We start from the raw sequence: 19563 nt of genomic DNA, 5'->3' as shown, positions 1-19563 counted from the left end.
AGTCACAGCTCACTGTGGCCTCCACTTCACAGGCTCAGGCAATCCTCCCACCTCAGCCTTCTGAGTAGCTGGGACTACAGGTGTTTGCCACCATGCCCAGCTAATTTTTTTTGTTATTTTTGGTAGGGATGGAGTTTCACCCTGTTGCCCAGGCTGGTCTCAAGCAAATCTACTCGCCCCAGCTTCCCAAAGTGTTGGGACTACAGGTGTGAGCCACTGTGCCCGGCCGCAATTCCATTTTTTAGACGGAGTCTCGCTCTGTCTCCCAGGCCGGAGCGCAGTGGTGCGATCTCGGCTCACTGCAAGCTCCGCCTCCCCGGTTTACGCCATTCTCCTGCCTCAGCCAACCGAGTAGCTGGGACTACAGGCGCCCACCACCACACCTGGCTAATTTTTTTGTATTTTTAGTAGAGATGGGGTTTCACCGTGTTAGCCAGGATGGTCTCGATCTCCTGACCTAGTGATCTGCCCGCCTCGACGTCCCAAAGTGCTGGGATTACAGGCGTGAGCCACTGCGCCCTGCTCGGCCACAATTCTTAGTAACAAAATATGCAGACTAAATAATGATACAAACAGCTTAACCAAAGAGTTTTACTCTTTTCCTTTTTCTGTGAGATGGAGTATGGGCTCTGTTGCCTAGGCTTGTGTGCAGTGGCACGATCTCGGCTCACTGCAACCTTTGCCTCCTGGGTTCAAGCAACTCTTCTGCCTCAGCCTCCCAAGTAGCTGGGACTACAGGTAGACGTCACCATGTCTAGCTAATTTTTGTATTTTTCGTAGAGACGGGATTTCACCATAGTGGCCAGGCTGGTCTCGAACTCCTGACCTTGTGATCTGGCCACCTCCGCCTCTCAAAGTGCTGGGATTATAGGCATGAGCTACCACGCCCGGCCGAGATTTACTCTTTTCTAACAAGTAGGTAGACTTAAAACCATATTCAATTACTGCACTAAATCTGAAAACATATTTCCTAGAACTGAATTCAACCAAAAGGACACATCTACACATTGCCATCTCCCAAATTAAAATATTCAACTTTCCTGTTGAGTGCCATACACTTGTCAACTTGATGTAGTTTTCAGTGAGAATTACTGTAATAATTTTTGTGTCCATTTGAATATCTAAAACATCTAACAGAAATACCATATACTTGCTGCTTTTCCCAAATCTATAATTCAAAGGTGGGGCTAATTTAATAAAACTAAGAGCAAGAAAAGAAATCAGTTAAATACGAAACCTTAACTTGGACTTTAGTAAGTCTTTCACCATTAATGTGGTGGTACAATAATGTGAACAATCATTGCTTTTCCTGATACTGATTTAAAAATACTGCTTTGGGCCGGGCGTAGTGGCTCAAGCCTGTAATCCCAGCACTTTGGGAGGCCGAGATGGGCGGATCACGAGGTCAGGAGATCGAGACCATCCTGGCTAACACATTGAAACCCCGTCTCTACTAAAAAAAAATACAAAAAACTAGCCGGGCGACGTGGCGGGCGCCTGTAGTCCCAGCTACTTGGGAGGCTGAGGCAGGAGAATGGCGTAAGCCCGGGAGGCGGAGCTTGCAGTGAGCTGAGATCTGGCCACTGCACTCCAGCCTGGATGACAGAGCCAGACTCCGTCTCAAAAAAAAAAAAAAAAAAAAAAAAAATACTGCTTTGATCTTACAATAAAAACATTTTGAATTATTCTTTTGTGTTTATCTAAAATCAGTGGTATGCACTGAAGACCCATCACATGGTCCACAAATCCCAAATGTTTGAAAACACTACTTTCTCTACTACACTACTTCCCTTTCATAGGAAGCTATCATTTCTTCCTGTGCGTGTTAGAGAAAAACAGAGAACCAAGGAAATTTTGTTTGCCCTTATTATTAATCTTCTCACATTAGAAAAGCACTTCATTATCTGCATTTATGTTGCCTCATTTTCAAAAACATCGGTCTGATTTCAGTATGAATAGCACTTATAAAAAACAATATACATAATAATTATTTCCAATTTTTCCAGAATTCCTCTGCCCCCAAAGTCCTTCTTTCCTTATGACCTTCCCAGAACCCAAGCTGCCTTCCTATACTTCTTGGTTACAGTCAAGGGTTATAAAAAAAAAAGTTTAACAGCTGGCATGGTATAAACACCAAACCAAGAGATTGACACCAATTTATAACTGTATGGCTGTAATGGAACAGGCTCACTAAACATCAGCCTTAGACTGCTTCTTGTAAGCAGTCTGCTATATTTTTCCATGCTAGGCCTGTTCCCAAAGATCTTAGGTTATTTCTTACCTGCCACTTCACAGAAAAGGGACAGCAGTGTTCATGAAAGAAACCACACAAATTGGATTCCAAAGATGAGTTTAATGTCACATCTTATTAAATCTTTAATTTATCTACTTTTATTCTTTAACAGGAAGAATTAAGAAGTATTAGAAAAAACATACTACTGCTTTCTTTGTCTTACACCAACTGTCTCCAGATAATTAAGCTAAGTCAGCTTTTTTTTTTAAAGTCAGCTTTTTTATTATAGCTTTGTTATTCAATTATATCCACACAGGTATGCAAGTTCTTTCTCCTTTCTATCAAATAGACAGCTAATACACAGGCAAATGGATAAATTTGGGGATATATTAAGGATACTGTAAACTGTTAGCAAAACAAATGTCTCTGACATTCAGAGAGGAAACAAGAGAAAGGGAGCGTAGAAATTCATGCCCCAAAAAACAAAAACAAAGAGGTGGTTCATGTTAAAATAACCTTATAAAGTTATATATAATATCAAATATATCTGTGTTGTTTTTAAAGATATTCTTACCCAACTTTGGAAAAACTATTAGGTATTCAGCATTGCACTGAGGACATGCCACTCTGGCTGTACTGTTTCCTCTTTGCTTTTCATCCACCCAGCGTTGTAGACAGGCCTGGTGAACCCATTTTGTAGATCCTCTGCACCTGCATGGTCTCACCCATTCAGCTGTTCTATCATCTTCATCAGTAGCAAAACAAACCCAGCAGCTTCTGTAAATTAAAAGAGAAAATGATGACATTTATATCTTTATGACTTCAGCCTCCTCTATACTGCAGCTCTTACTTAATGGGATGAGTCTACTACATTACAGAATCTTTGTCCTATATTAAAAGACTAAGGAGACAAAACCACCAATACATTCCTACTAGAGCAGTTTCTACTTTTTCTGTTTTTCCTTGTCTTCCTCTATAGAATCTTATGTTTTCTGAACTTTGTTTTTATGTTATCTCCTCTATCTTTTCAGTAATTCTTCACCTTCTTTAATGAACTTGAGTGCAAGGAGACAAACCTCAAGCTGCTTTTGTTTTATAAGACCTAATAATTCTTTGAGGAATAGTAACCACAGTAATATATTAAATTCAGTGTTCTCCCCAGTTCAACATCACCAATACCTTGAACTTGGAAAAACAAAGTATTACACGAGTGATTTTACATATAGTCTCATTCCATTTTTCAGCTGAGGAAAAAAACCTCATTTCTCTTTCTGGTAAAGTATAACAGAGAAAACAGTATTATTATGTAATATTGTTTTCTCAAAAAAGCACAAAGGAGATAAATATATCAAGATAATTTTCTTTTTTTTAGGATAGCAATATGATAAATTTGGGTGTGTATGTTTGAAATCTGAAATCTAGAAGTATCAAGTCTGGGGTGCTTATATTAATAAAAATAAAATTCTATTGAGATCAGTAATTTTAAAACATTTTCCCACTTTGCTTTTAAGGGTACTTCATGAAGTGTAATTTTTTCTTGTGGAATTAGGTTGCAATTCCTCAGTTTTTCTCCCAATTAACACAAGTTTTGATGTCGATTTCCATCAGGGCAAATACAGTTCAATTCAATGAGACCCTTCTCTCCTCCCCTCCATTAGAATTTATACAAGTGGAAACAACTGCTAATTAAAGCATGTTACCTACTCTGCACCTTTCACTTAATTGGGTAAGTGGCTTCTGTCAGAACAACCAGCTTAACTATTCTCAGTGGGAAAGACTATATAGTTAGGTATTATAGATGGGTGAGGTTCTCCACTCTTTGTGGAACAACACGAATTTCAATTCTGTGCTCCGATTAAAATTTTTCAATTAGAACAGGAAAAAAGTTGAACTGAATCCATGGCAATAATATCCAAAACTGTTGTTATATTCAGCTTTCAAATTCAGTCAGGTTTCATAGGATCTAAGGAAAATTAGAACGTAGGTAGCATTTGTTTAGCATTCTGACCCTTTTGACCCACTTTAGCTAAGCTGTCTGGGCCTTAACAGTGTCTTATGGTTGTCCAAAAATACTTTGTTCTTTTTAAAAAATTTTTTATCATCGTCAAATATACATAGCATAAAATCTACCACTGTAGCCATTTTTTAGGTGTATAATTCAGTGGCAGTAAGTATATTAATACTGTCGTGCAACCACCAACACTACCCATATTAGGACTGGGTTCTAACCTATGTGATTTTTGCATTAAAATTTCAATTGGTTTAAGTATACTGGCACACAGACTGGTTGAGATGTAGTTAGTATATATTTTTCCCTACAACTGAGGTAATTCTGTGAACATATTTGTATACATCTAGGAAATGGAATGTATTATGCAACAAAATATTGGCAGAATATTTAGAGACTTTTTTGTCATACTTTATTTTAACACATATGTAGCTAAGTATGGCTACATCAGCATAATTAATCAGTATTAAGGTGAATCAAATTTTAAATTAATCCAATTTTAGTCATCAGAAAAATAAAATACAATGTTAGGACTGGGTTGAAACAACTGAAATAGTCTACATTCATGTGTTTTTGACTTACAAAAATGATGTCAAATTTCTTATTTCGATCTAATGAGAATACTTGTGTAGCTATTATATTCCTCATAAATTCTAGATAAGGTTTACTTTTCCCCAACATTTTATTATGAAAAATTTCAAACTTTCCAAAAAAAGTTGAACACTGTTCAGTGAGTACCCATATACTCAACATTTAGATTCTATAATTCTTATCATTTTGCTATATTTGCTTTCTCACACATCCATTCATCATTCTTATTTTTTGCTCCATTTCAAAGTTGGAGGTATCAGTATATTTCAGTCCTAAATACTTGTATGGATTTACTTTTTAGAACTGACATTTAAAGCATGCACTTTCAGATTTTTTTCTAATTAATTTCACAACTATGGTAAATAAGATAGCTGAATGATGATTTAGAGTGGGAACTTATCAGGAGTTAGGCTTTCAGTTGAAATAGCAATATTAGAGGCATGTGAACCAGAGCAACTCCATCTTGACTGAATAGGAGCTGGGTAAAATGAGGTTGAAACCTACTGGGCTGCATTCCCAGATGGTAAAGGCATTCTAAGTCACAAGATGAGATATGAGGTCAGCACAAAATACAGGTCACAAAGATATTGCTGATAAAACAGGTTGCAGTAAAGCCAGCTAAAACCTATCATAACCAAGATGCTCATGAGTGACCCCTGGTCGTCCTCACTACTACACTCCCACCAGCACCATGACAGTTTACAAATGCCACGGCAACATCAGGAAGTTACCCTACATGATTTAGAAAGGGGAAGCACAGGCTGGGCACAGTGGCTCACACCTGTAATCCCAGCACTTTGGGAGGCTGAGGCGGGCGGATCATGAGGTCAGAAGATTGAGACCATCCTGGCTAACACAGTGAAACTCCGTCTCTACTAAAAATACAAAAAAATTAGCCGAGTGTGGTGGTGGGCACCTGTAGTCCCAGCTACTCGGGAGGCTGAGGCAGAAGAATGGCATGAACCCGGGAGGTGGAGCTTGCAGTGAGCTGAGATTGGGCCACTGCATGACAGCCTGGGCAACAGGGAGACTCCGTCTCAAAAAAAAAAAAAAAAAAAAAAGAAAGGGGAAGCATAAATATTCCACTCTTTGTTTAGCATATCATCAAGAAATAACCATAAAAATGGACAACCGGCAGCCCAAAGTCTTGCTCTGTCACCCAGGCTGGAGTGCAGTGGTGCCATCTCAGCTCACCCGCCTCGGCCTCCCAAAGTGCTGAGATTACAGTCATGAGCCACTGTGCCTGCTCACTCCCCTTTTTTTAAACCTCTGATAGACTGACCAGGAACATCACCTGGGAAGGTCTTATAATTATGCTTTCCCTTTTTGCTTCTCCATATCCTACCCCTCCCACTCCATGTAATTAATCTATTTCAACTATTTATTCCCCAATTCTCCATCCCCTTCCTTTTCAGATGGAGAACAGCTATTTGAAAATGATGCATTTACAATTTCTCAAGATCTTGGAATGGAGGGAACAGCAGAAATCTGATGTTTAATATACATACAACACAAGTCCTTCTACCTTCTAGGCGTAAATAGTATCCCATGCTTTCTACAGAAAATCACTCTTCCCTCCAATATTAGCCATGCATGTGGTTTAGGCAGTTAATACCATAACCAACCCCAGAAACACTTAGATTGGCCACTGTAGCCCATCTTCCAGACTACATCATTGGGAGACTGGGTCCATAAAGCTGGTCTTAGTGAACTTCAGAACTTTTGCTGGGAAAAGTGGTATACAGACTTTCTCTCTTCTTCCGGGCTTAGAGGCAGACAATGTGAGGCTATTGCTGCCAGAAGAGCCACCAACTAAGCGGAGCCTTAACAATCCATAGGAAGTGAAGGTGGAAACTGACGGCACTGAGACATGGATCCAGCTGTGCTGTGCCTAAAGCTAAATATATTCTTGTACTGTTAACTCACATAAACCAGTAGATTTTTGGGTTTTTTTTTTTTTTTTTTTTTTTTTTTTGAGGCGGAGTCTCGCTCTGTCGCCCAGGCTGGAGTGCAGTGGCGCGATCTCGGCTCACTGCAAGCTCCGCCTCCCGGGTTCCCGCCATTCTCCTGCCTCAGCCTCCCGAGTAGCTGGGACTACAGGCGCCGCCACCACGCCCGGCTAATTTTTTTGTATTTTTAGTGGAGACGGGGTTTCATTGTTTTAGCCAGGATGGTCTCGATCTCCTGACCTCGTGATCCGCCCGTCTCGGCCTCCCAAAGTGCTGGGATTACAGGCTTGAGCCACCGCGCCCGGCCGATTTTTGGGTTTTTGTCTTAACCAATTTGCACCGCATCATGGTGCAACCAAAATGATCTTGATACTGTGTTGGGTACTAAGAGATGGCCTCAGTACAATCATAGAATGTAAACTCTAAAGAGTTTTTATTATTTTTGAGACAGGGTCTCACTCTGTTGCTCAGGTGAGAGAGCAGTGGCACAATCATGGGTCACTGCAGCCTGGACCTCCTGGGCTCCAGTGATCCTCCCACCCCAGCCTCCTGAGTAGATGGGACTAGTTTTTGGTTTTGTCTTTTGAAATGGAAAATAGCCAATTAATTATTAGCCAAAACCAAAACACTCAAAGTCCATACCCAAGGAAAAAGGAAGTTGTAATTTCTGACCAAACTAAGAGTTTCTCCTTACATCTATTTTTCCTTTTGTTTTCTCCAACCCTAAGACTCTCTCAGAACTCAGTCCTCAGTGTGATGCATAAACATCACCTGCGGAAGCATTAGAAATGCACATCTTTAGGCCTTGCTCCAGACCTACAGAATCAGAAACTCTGGGGGTACCCAGCACTTTGTTTCAATAAGCCCATCAGGTGATCATGATCCCAAAAGTTTGAAAAACTTCTGCTCTGGCCATTCTTCCTTCCTTTTTTCTGATTTCTCCTTTGTAACTTTTTTTTTTTTTTTTTTTTTTTGGAGATGGAGTCTCGCTCTGTTGCCCAGGCTGGAGAGCAGTGGTGTGATCTCAGCTCACTGCAACCTCTGCCTCCCATGTTTAAGCAATTCTTCTGCCTCAGTCTCCTGAATAGCTGGGACAACAGGCACATACCACCACGTCTGGCTAATTTTTTTGTATTTTCAGTAGAGATGGGGTTTCACTGTGTTAGCCAGGATGGTCTCGATCTCCTGACCTTGTGATCCGTCCACCTTGGCCTCCCAAAGTGTTGGGATTACTGGCGTGAGCCACCGCGCCTGGCCCCGTAATTATTCTTAACTCACCCTAACATAGAAATCAAATTCCATTTTATGCTCACTGTAAACATTTTCAAATTATTTGGTTGTTAATTTTAAACAGTAAGTAAAATGCTTAAGGTATTTTTTCCTAAGGAAACAAGGTTAAATTAATTTGGGGAAAAAGATAATGCAAATTCAGGATATTCTAGCTGGTTAAAGAACCTGGACTTTGGAGCCAGATTGTCTGGGTTCAAACCACTGCTAACTACATAGGTTTAATGAAAGAATCTCTTTCAAAGAGTTGTTGCAAAGCAGGGGTTCTTAATCTGGGGTCTATGAAAAACTTAGGGTGTGGGGATAGGTAAATCTGGATGAAGGGAGAAAAACCATCCCATGTTTATTTTTGCTAAGCTCTAAAATGTAGCTTTTCTTCAATAATGGGTGCAAGCAAACCACAGTAATATTAGCAGCATAGCAATTAGAAATTAATATAGCAACCAGAAATTTACATATTACTTTACAGCTGTACAGATCGTGAAATAACATTTAGCTCATTGTAATTTGAAATTAGTTATCAGGCCAACTGATAAATCTTGTATTTTAATATGTTAACGTTCATATTACTATATTAGGCCTTTAGTATTTTGATAGCTATACTTCAATATAATTGGTTTCATTTCTAATCCTATATATTTTGTTTTATTCTTTCAAAAACATTCTGAGAAGAAACCCATAGGCTTAACCAGACCACTAAAGGAGTTTTAGCATAAAAAATGTTTTATGTTAAGGTCCCCTATTGTAAAAGATTAAACGTGTGATTAAGAAACTGCTTAAAAATTGCCTGGCATGTATATAACCTCCATATGACCACTAGCAATAACAACATTGACAATGACGACAGTAATGGTGTCAGCTTTCCATTCAAATTCCTAAAATTTATGGATGCAGTTTTCTTACCATTAGCACATAAAGCAATTCTGCTTGGCACCCTGGCATTCAGTGGAAAATGTTCTGGATTCCTAGTCATTCCCCAATTTTTCAACAGGCCACACAACTACTTAAGATTCATTTAAATCCTTTCAATTCATTTCTTTCACCCTTATTATCCTTCTGGTAGCTCTAGCCACCTAGTTGCTGACGTACATATATGTACTCCTACACCATCCCATTCACCAAGTTGGGGCATATTCATTTACAAAGTAAAAGGAGATCTGGTAAGTATCATGATTGGTTCAGGGATCAAAGAACAAATCACTGTCATTATATGAAGACAACAAAAGAGAACTAAACTAGACAAATCTAAGGACTATTACTTATTTCTAAAAACAGATGTATAGTCTTACTGGTATTGGTAATATAATTCCATGTGACTTTAAAATTATGATGGTTTTTGCCAGTTATATAGTAAACTAATAAAGTGTAAACAGTAAAATTTATATAGAGTTTAAGGAATATACGTGACAAAATTGCCCTACATCTAACATTATTCAAGATCTCCTCCTAAATCCACTTGAGTACCTAATAAGTACATTCATTATTTGATGCCACAAGGAACTACATGTAAGGAACTTCCAGTCTAGTTAATGAACAAACATGCATACAAGGATCACAAAAAAAATCCTGCCATACCAAGCATTAAGTGCCAAGAAAAGTTGTTAGACACCTTAATACAGAAATGTGATGAGAGACCAAGAAACAGGATGAAACAGCTGAGGTTTCAAAAGGAAAGAACTACAGATGAGAATTCAAGTTAGAGTGGAAAGAAAAGGAGTTTGAAGTAAGAAAAACAGAGTAAGCAAGCTTAGAGATGGAAATGAACATATATTAATGGACCAATGTGGTTGGAGCAGAAAGATTTTAAGATGAAGCTAGGTATTATAAACCAGTTGAGAAAGGATGAATAACAAAGATAATCTCACTTCATAGGGTTCATTTGTGACTAATTTACAGCCTATCTGATCAAACAGGTTATTTTCAAAGTATGTAGAAAAAAGTGAGGGGGGCTTTATTTATCAAAAAGATAGTTTCTCACTGGCACTAAATTAAGCAAGATAGGTACAGTATCTTAAAAAACAGCTGGTAGTAAAGCCTTTCTTTGCAGGCTCAAATTGCAGGTGTTTATTTTGGATTCTTAGGAAGTTCTGGGAAATCAGACTCCTGCCTGAGAAATCACTGTGATGAAAATTGGAGTGTAGCAGAATAGAAGAGTTTGAGAATATAGAAAGCAAGCATGGAATAAGCCTTAAATTGCTGCTGTTGTAGTATATATGGTGCCATAATAGTGTATTTACATGACTGTTCTAAGGAAAGAGAACAAGCACTTCTTAATTCAGAACAAGTTTGGAGATTCATACTCTGGTTAATGTAAGGAGGACTCCATTCGACAATGAAAAAAAAAAAAACAAAAAACTACATGTTAGGCTGGGCACCGTGGCTCACGCCTGTAATCCCAGCACTTCAGGAGGCCGAGGTGGGCGGATCACCTGAGGTCGGGAGTTCGACACCAGCCTGACCAACATGGAGAAATCCTGTCTCTACTAAAAATACAAAATTAGCCGGGTGTGGTGGTGCATGCCTGTAATCCCAGCTACTCAGGAGGCTGAGGCAGGAAAATCGCTTGAACTCAGGAGGCGGAGGCTCCAGTGAGCTGAGATTGTGCCATTGCACTCCAGCCTGGGTAACAAGAGTGAAACTCCATCTCAAAAAACAAAAACAAAACAAACAAACAAAAAACTACATGCTGCTTATTTTGTCTCAGGATTAAGTGTCACACCCAAGAATTCTGAAACAGAAAGCACGCTATCAAGGAGACTAATATGTCCATTCATCCTAGTGGAATGGAAGTTAAAGTACCTGGATCTATCAAAGACATATAACCACAATCATGACACATTACCAAAAACAAAGGTGAGAAGAAATATAGTCAGCCCTCCAACTGAGGGTTCTGCATCTGTTCATTCAACTAACCTCAGGTCAATTACATTTGCAAAAAAAGAGTCTGTACTGAACGTGTATGGACTTTTCCTTGTTATTATTTCATAAACAATACAGTATAACAACTATTTGCATAGCATTTACACTATATTAGGTATTTTTATTTTTATTTTGAGATGGACTCTTGCTCGTCACCCAGGCTGGAGTGCAATGGCGTGGTCTCAGCTCACTGCAATCTCTGCCTCTCGGGTTCAAGCGATCCTCCTGCCTCAGTCTCCCAAGTAGCTGGGATTGCAGGTATGTGCCACCATGCCCAGCTAATTTCTTTTGTATTTTTAGTAGAGACAGGATTTCACCATGTTGGCCAGGCTGGTCTCAAACTCCTGACCTCAGATGATCCGCCTGCCTCAGGCTCCCAAAGTGCTGGGATTACAGGCGTGAGCCACTGCACCCGGTCTGTATTAGGTATTATACATAATCTAGAGAGAACGTAAAGTGTACAGGAGGATGTATATGCAAATACTACACCATTTTATATCAGGGACTTGAGCATCCACAGTTTGGCATCCTTGGGGAGGTCCCAGAACCAATTCCCCACGAATACTGAGCAATCATTTATTGAGTATAACATATTCATGCCATGCCTTTTGTCTTTGATGTTCATAAACTCTGAAAGCACAATTAATCCCATCTTAAACAAGAACCAAAAGCCCAGCAAGGTTAAGTGATCTGGCCAAGGCCACACAGTAAGTAGAGAGGTATGGATGCAACCTGGGCCATGACTCCAAATCATCAGCTTTTTTCACTGCACCATGCTGCCCTATGTATAGTGTATTCAGAGAAAAACTTACATTTCCCATTTCTTAGAAAATTACAGCAGTACAAAAAAGTACGTGTTTCATTTTACTAAGGTACTTTAAAGCAGTCATAAGGCGCTTCCTCCAGAGACGGAAATCCCTTTCAGTTTACTCCAACAGGCCATATAAATATTGTCATCTTTGCGAACTATGGCACATAAAGAACTAGGAGGCAGGTCAGGCGTTGTGGCTCATGCCTGTAATCCCAGCACTTTGGGAGATTGAGCAGAGAGGACTGCTTGAGGCCAGGAGTTCAAGACCAGCCTGGCCAAAACAGTGAAACCCTGTCTCTACCAAAAATACAAAAAATTAGCTGAGCATGATGGCACATGCCTGTAATCCCAGCTACTTGGGAGGCTGAAGCATGAGAATTGCTTGAACCCGGGAGGTGGAGGCTGCAGTGAGCCAAGGTTGCACTACTCCACTCCAGGTTGGGCAACAGAGTGAAGGCTCTGCCTCAAAAAAATAAATAAATAAATAAAATAAAATAAAATAAAATAAAATTAGAATTAGGAGGCACTGAAGATGAATTGCTACATGAGTTTAGAGACGACAAGAAAAATATTTCTGCAGACATGGTCAGAAGAGCCTTATGAACAAGGCAGAACCTAACTAGGTCTTGAAGAATGGGTAGAGCTTTGAAAGAAAAGATGCCAAACAAAACCCAAAAACAAAAACCATCTTATGTTTGGAAGAAAGTGTCCAAGCCCATTTGGCTTGGGCAAAAGACTTAGGTACTTACACACTTATTCATAAAGAGAAAAAGGCTTTAAAAAGGCAGTTGGTGCCAGCCATGTACTCCTTATCTTAAACATAATAGGGAGCATAATAAATGGTCTGTGAATAACGGTGAGTGTCCTGAAGTCCTGAAGGATGGGCTAAAGAATATGATCTCTTTTTTTTCTTTTTTGAGACAGGGTCTTGCTCTGTGGCCCAGGCTGGAGTGCAGTGGCATGGTGCAATCTCAGCTCACTGTAACCTCTACAACCTGGGCTCAGGTGATCCTCCCAGCCTCCTCAGTAGCTGAGATTACAGGTGTGGACCACCACACCCGGCTATTTTTGCTTGCTTGCTTTCCCTCCCTCCCTCTCTCTCCTCCCTCTTTCTTTCTTTTAAGTAGACACAGGGTTTCTCCATGTTGCCCCACGCTGGTCTCAAACTCTTGGGCTCAAGCAATCTGCTCCTCTTGGCCTCCCAAAGTGCTGGGATTACAGGCGTGAGCCACTGAGCCTGGCCAGATCTTTTTTTTTTTTTCTTTTTGAGACAAGGTCTTGCTTTGTTATACCCAGGCTGGAGTGCAGTGGTGTGATCATGGCTCACTGCAGCCTCAATCTCCCAGGCTCAAATGATCCTCCCGCTTCAGCCTCCTGAGTAGCTGGGAATACAGGCATGCACCACTGCACTTGTTAATTTTTTTATTTTTTTGTAGAGATGGGGTCTTAGTATTTTGCTCAGGCGGGTCTCTGACTCCTGAGATCAGGTGATCCTCCTGCCTCAGCCTCCCAAAGTGCCCAGCCCTGAACTTAACCTCAATAAGCAGTAAGAAAATACAAGTTTTGAGCAAATGAGGCAATTTAAAAAAATGGTGCTTCTGAACGATTATTCTAAGCACTGATATGTCACAAAGAATGAAAAGAAAGACACCGTGATACAAAAGGGGTCTCCTATGTACTAAGGCCCTTGTGGGAAAATAGGATAGGGAGTACAGGCAGTTTTTGTTCTCAATGAACTTCCAGATGAATATGTGTGGTGGTGGTAAGGGTTTGTGTGTGTGTCTGTGTGTGAAGCTCTGAGACACGGGACAAGTATATTAAAAAAATTACAGTATAATGTGATATAGTATAAAAAATGCAAAAAGGTTCTATTGAAACAAAGGAAGGAGTTATTAACTCTGTGTGGGGGAGCTGTGCAAGGCGTCACTGTAGTATTTCAGCTGAATTCAATATGGGTAAGACTTCGCCAGGTCTTAGGAGGGAGGAAGGCACCTAAAGCAAAAAAAGAGAAATGATAGAGCAGGATATTTCAGGGGTCAATGAAGGGGAGTGCAGGAGAGGATGGTTAAGGTAGGTTGGGGCTGGATTATAGTAACAGATCAAAGCACATTACCCTGTTGAAAGTTTACGTTTTATCCTTTTAGATGGCACAGAGACTGGCAGATTTTCAAGTACAGAAATTGCATGATTTTAACTGTGCCTTGGCTAATTCTAGTGCCACTCTGTAGGCCAAACTGGACCAAGCGAAAAATTGAAGCTAGAAAAAGGAAAATAAAAAATATGTGATAAACAAGTGGATCTCGAAGGAAAGAAGAAAGCAAAAAAATTTTAAAAGGCCGGGCAAGGTAGCTCATGCCTGTAGTGCCAACACTTTGGGAGGCCAAGGTAGGATTGGTGGAGAACAGGAGTTTGAGACCAGCCTGGACAACATAGTAAGACCCGTCTCTGTTCCCCTCCCCACCAAACAAAAAGTTACAAAAAAATTAGCTGGGCATGCTGGCTTGCACTGTGCTCCTAGCTACTTGGGAGGCTTGAGCCTGGGAGTGCAAGACCCTGCCTCTTTAAAAAAAACAAAGAAAATAAAAAACCTTATGTTTTGGCCAGGCTCATGCCTGCAATCCCAGTACTTTGGGAGGCTGAGGGAGGAGGGTCACTTGAGCTCAGGAGTTTGAGACCAGCCTGGGCAACATGGCGAAAGCCCGTCTCTACTAAAAATACAAAAATTAGCTTGGCATGTAGTCCCAGCTAGTCAGGAGGCTGAGCTGGGAGGGTATTTTGAGCCGGGGGGTGGGGGATGGAGGTTGTAGTGAGCCGAGATGGGCCACTGCACTCCAGCCTGGGTGACAGAGCCAGACCTTGTCTCAAAAACAAACAAACAAACAAAATTTATGTTTTATAGCTGGTGGACAAGACTGGTAATATCAAAGACCAAAAATTGAGAAGTCAAGATAAGTAGCTTAGTTTTAGACTGATTGGCAATACTGTATACACATTAATGGAAATGTCCACTGGGCAGGTAGAAATTAGGTGCTAAAGGAAATGAGGAAAAGAGGTCAGGAATAAAGACAGAGATCTGGGAGTCATTTGAATAAACAGGAAAGAGAGTGAGTAAGTATACTTTTTCAAAATAGTAAATGCTGAGAATTGAACCATATATAGAAATTGAAGGAAGAAAAAGGTAAAGTGATACTTAAGGACAAAAAGTCCTCAAGAAAATGTCATTGTATTTATTAAGAAATTATTGGTGATCTTGTGTGTGTGTGTGTGTGTGTATAAAGAGAGAGAGAGAGTGAGTCTTGCTCTGTTGCTCAGGCTGGAGTGCAGTGGCACCATCTCAGCTCACTACAACCTTTGCCTCCCAGGTTCAAGTGATTCTCGTGCCTCAGCCTCCCGAGTAGCTGAGATTACAGGCGTGTGCCACTAAGCCCTACTAATGTTTGTAGTTTTTGTAGAGATGGGGTTTTGCCATGTTGGCCAGGCTGGTCTTGAACTCCTGACCTCAAGTGATAGGCCTGCCTCGGCCTTCCAAAGTGCTGGGATTACAGGTGTGAGCCACTGCACCCAGCCCTTCAGTATACTTTCAGTAGACCTAACGACAAGAAATGGGAATGAAAGTCAAATTATCAGGAGAAATAATAAAGAGAAAATAAGAACCTAAATGTCATAAACGAGACTGGATTAAAAAGAAAAAAGGCCAGGTGTGGCGGCTCACGCCTGAAATCCCAGCACTTTGGGAGGCCAAGGTGGGTGGATCATGAGGTCAGGAGTTCAAGACCAGCTTGGGCAACATAGTGAAACCCTGTCTCTACTAAAAATACAAAAAATTAGCTGGGTGTGGTGGCATGCGCTTGTAGTCCCAACTACTTGGGAGGCTGAGGTGGGAGAATCACTTGAACTCGAGAGGTGGAGGTTGCAGCAGTGAGCCGAGACCACACCACTGTACTCCAGCCTGGGTGACAGAGTGAGATTCTGTCTCAAAAAAAAGAAAAAAAAAAAAGTTGAAAGCTGGGTGTGGTGGAACACACCTGTAGTCCCCCGCACTTTGAGAGGCTGAGGCGAGAGGATCACTTAAGCCCAGGAGTTTGAGTCCAGCCTTGGCAACATGGTGAAACCCTGTCTGCACCAAAAAAATACAAAAAATCAGCCAGGTGTGGTTGGTGCACACGAGTAGTCCCAGCTACTCTGGAAGCTGAGGTGGGAGGATCACTTGAGCCTGGGAGGTTGAGGCTGTAGTGAGCTGTGATTGTGACACTCCATTCCAGCCTTAGCAATGGAGTAAGACCCTGATTCAAAAAAAAAAAAAAAAAAAAAGCTGTCTATTAATACACTTTTCTATATAAAAGCATTAAACCAAGAAGGATGGAAGAATGTAAACCCATTTTATGATAGTGGAGTGGGGATGAGAAGATACGGCATGGGGGACGGTGATCAAAGGGGATTTAATTTTATCTATGATGTTTCCATTTTTTACACATATCTGGAAATAAATATAATTGATGATGGTTTTTAATTCTGGGCATTGGTCTGTAATTGTCAACATGGTGATGTGATTGAGAAAAAGAGGTCAACTGACAAAGAGAAATTGTTTATACAGCATTGCTCCTATCAGAGTATAGCTTCCTTGGTCTTCAAAGGGGTATACATCTGTAGATAACACACTCACAGAAGCAGAATTGTAATTCGCTTTACCATTGTGGGAGGGGGCTGGAGGAACAGACCACTCTGCTCTTTCTCCCATCCTGACCATTCTGGGGACATTCTGGCTACACTCCTTGCCTACTCACTAGATGCAAGTAAGTGATGCAAAACAACCTCAACAAATTAATGTGTCTTTATTTTAAGATGAGGGAAGCAGAAGTAGTTTCCAAAAGCAGTTCTCAGTAGGTCCAGGCTTCAAATCAGAGGTCCATTCCTGCAGTTTGTTATAATATTCTTTGCATTGTTCTCTGTAAATTCACTAACTTTGAGAAGTTTTAGAGAAAAATGAGAATGTCGGTGGTGAAAGAAAAAGTAATATATAACGACTTCTTATTAAAGAATTGAAGCAATGAAAGACAGAAGAGCTAACTAAGGTTCAAAAGGCCTGATATAAAGGGTTTGGGCTTATGAATGGTTATCATTTCAGGGAAATGGTATTTGTGACACTGAAACATTCATAACACTAGAAAAATCACCCCCCTTTCCACCATTCTTGTTTACCCACAACAACTTAAAAGGTTCAAATAATAAATTTATATAAAACACTTGTAGTTTATAAAAATGAAAGGCAATCAAAAGAACATATATCCATATGGCCAAGCGTGGTGGCTCACCCCTGTAATCCCAGCACTTTGGGAGGCCAAGGTAGGTGGATCACCTGAGGTCAGGAGTTTGAGACCAGCCTGACCAACATAAAGAAACCCCATCTCTACTAAAAATACAAAATTAGCCGGGCATGGTGGCACATGCCTGTAATCCTGGCTACTCGGGAGGCTGAGGGAGGAGAATCACTCGAACCCGGGAGGCAGAGGTTGCGGTGAACCAAGATCACGCCATTGCACTCCAGCAGCCTGGGCAACAAGAGCGAAACTCTGTGTCAAAAAAAAAAAAAAAAAATCCATATATATATATACTCTTTTCACCTATAAATACTGCAGTATAAACAAATAATAGCTAAACTAAAGTGAGTTATTTGCAAAGGACAAGGGAATTCAACTTCAGCTATTTAGAAGTTGCCACGTGCCAGGCGCGGTGGCTCACGCCTGTAATCCCAGCACTTTGGGAGGCCTAGGTGGGCGGATCACGAGGTCAGGAGATTGAGACTATCCTGGCTAACACCGTGAAACCCCGTTTCTACTAAAAACAGAAAAAAATTAGCCGGGCGTGGTGACGGGGGCCTGTAGTCCCAGGTACTTGGGAGGCTGAGGCAGGAGAATGGCGTGAACCCAGGAGGCAGAGTTTGCAGTGAGCTGAGACTGCGACAGAGACTCCATCTCAAAAAAGAAAAAAAAAAGAAGTTGCCACTAGTTGGCTGAGCGCAGTGGCTCACGCCTTTAATCCCAGCACTTTGGCAGCACTTTGGGAGGCGAGGCAGGTGGACTGCTTGAGGTCAGGAGTTCGATACCAGCCTGGCCAACTTGGCAACACCCCATCTCTATTAAAAATACAAAAATTAGCCGGGTGTGGTGGTGCACGCCTGCAGTCCCAGTTACTCGGGAGGCTGAGGCAGAAGAAATGCCTGAATCCGGGAGGCAGAGGTTGCAGTGAGCCGAAATCGCGCCACTGCATTCTAGCCTAGGTGACAGAGTGAAACCTTGCCTCAAAAAAAAAAAAAAAAAAAAGTTACCTCTAGTTTAAAAACCCTGAAAGATTAAGTGGTATAAACTGAACATACCATTCATGTTACAATTAAAATAGTCTTCACTTTGACGGTTTAGACAACACAAACACCACTGGAATTGAAACTCCATAAGGGCATTTTTGTTACGTTCAATTCACCACTATATACCAAGGGCCTAGAATGGTACTGGGCATATGAAGACACTCAGTATTTGTTAAATAAATTCAATAAGTGTAAATGTTTAATAACTGATTCATTGTAAAATAACACAACTTTTTTTTTTTTTTTTAAAGACAGGGTCTTGCTCTGTTACCTGGGCTGGAGTACCCAGCGGCACAAACACAGCTCACTGCAGCCACAACCCCCAAGGAATCCTTCCACCTCAGCTTCCTGAATATTTGGAATCATAGGCACGTGCCACCACGCCTGGCCTAATTTTTAAATTTTCTGTAGAGACTGAGTCTCGCCATGTTGCCCACGCTGGTCTCCAACTCCTGGGCTCAAGCAATCCTCTCATCTCGGCCTCCCGAAGTGCTGGGATTACAGGTATGAGCCACTGTGCCTGCCCTAAATAAAATACATAACTTAACCTAAAAGCAACAGAACAATATGTAACACACATTTCCCTAGTCTTCACAAAGATAAAACCTGCATTCAAGAAACAAACAAACGAACAGTTATCTGAGCTAAATTCTGTCCCTCAAAAATTGCCACCAAAAACCAGGTTGAGGAGAAGTCAAATTCATGAAAAGAATTCTGGGTCCTAATAGGCTGACATATTTTAGTCTTTTGGCCCTGTTGGTATTCCTCAAGTGAACCATGTTGAGTATCTTTGTGTTCAACTTGCAGTAGGGCCAGCCCAGATGAAGAAAACTTTAAACATAAAGTAGATGGGGGAAAAACGGCCAAACGGGTTTACATTAGTCTTAAGTGCCTTCTATTGGGCTAACACAGAGTGTTTTGTTGTTTTACAGAGATGTATGTTTTCATTTGCTGTAGCCCTGTGAAGTAGGGTTCCCATTTTATAAATGATCATATACATAGTGTCAGAATCTAAATTCAAAGTCACATAGCTAGTAAGTGGCAAAATTTGAATTTCATGCTTTCTATCTCTGAGCCCAAGCTTTAATCACTATGCCTTATTATCTCTTATCTTGAAAGATATCACTGCCTTAGGACTTAGGGCAGTAGGTTTCAGCCATATCTGAAACATTTAAAAAGTTTTAAAATATAGATGCCCAAGCTCTACCCTACAGAAATTTTTGATCTTACTGGTCTTAGACAGGATCCAGCATCCATGCATATTTTGAAATGTTCCCCAGGTAATTCTAACATGGAAACAGGTTGCCAACTACTAATCTAGACAATAAAGGTCTTTGAAAGTCATGTTAAAAATCTACTTTAAGATATGTCAAAAGAGTACAAAGATGAAAGTAAGCCAGTGTC

At 40.8% G+C, this 19563-nt stretch overlaps 1 protein-coding gene and 1 long non-coding RNA gene across 2 annotated transcripts in view; one reads left to right on the top strand and one right to left on the bottom strand.

Annotated features, from left to right (window-relative positions):
- MARCHF5 (membrane associated ring-CH-type finger 5) overlaps positions 1-19563 on the bottom strand; it is a 56603-nt gene that overhangs the window by 34574 nt on the left and 2466 nt on the right. The window contains exon 2 of the mRNA NM_001261650.1: positions 2808-3010. Within this exon, the coding sequence (NP_001248579.1) occupies positions 2808-3010 (203 nt within the window). The remainder of the gene's footprint in view (positions 1-2807; positions 3011-19563) is intronic.
- On the top strand, positions 13035-16110 carry LOC144331178 (uncharacterized). The gene is made up of 3 exons (XR_013398139.1): positions 13035-13073; positions 14710-15328; positions 15542-16110. It is a non-coding gene; the product is annotated as an uncharacterized LOC144331178 (long non-coding RNA).

This window comes from Macaca mulatta, chromosome 9, assembly GCF_049350105.2.
Source record: "Macaca mulatta isolate MMU2019108-1 chromosome 9, T2T-MMU8v2.0, whole genome shotgun sequence".
Lineage (NCBI taxonomy): Eukaryota > Metazoa > Chordata > Mammalia > Primates > Cercopithecidae > Macaca > Macaca mulatta.
This window is presented reverse-complemented; position numbering and strand designations above follow the sequence as displayed.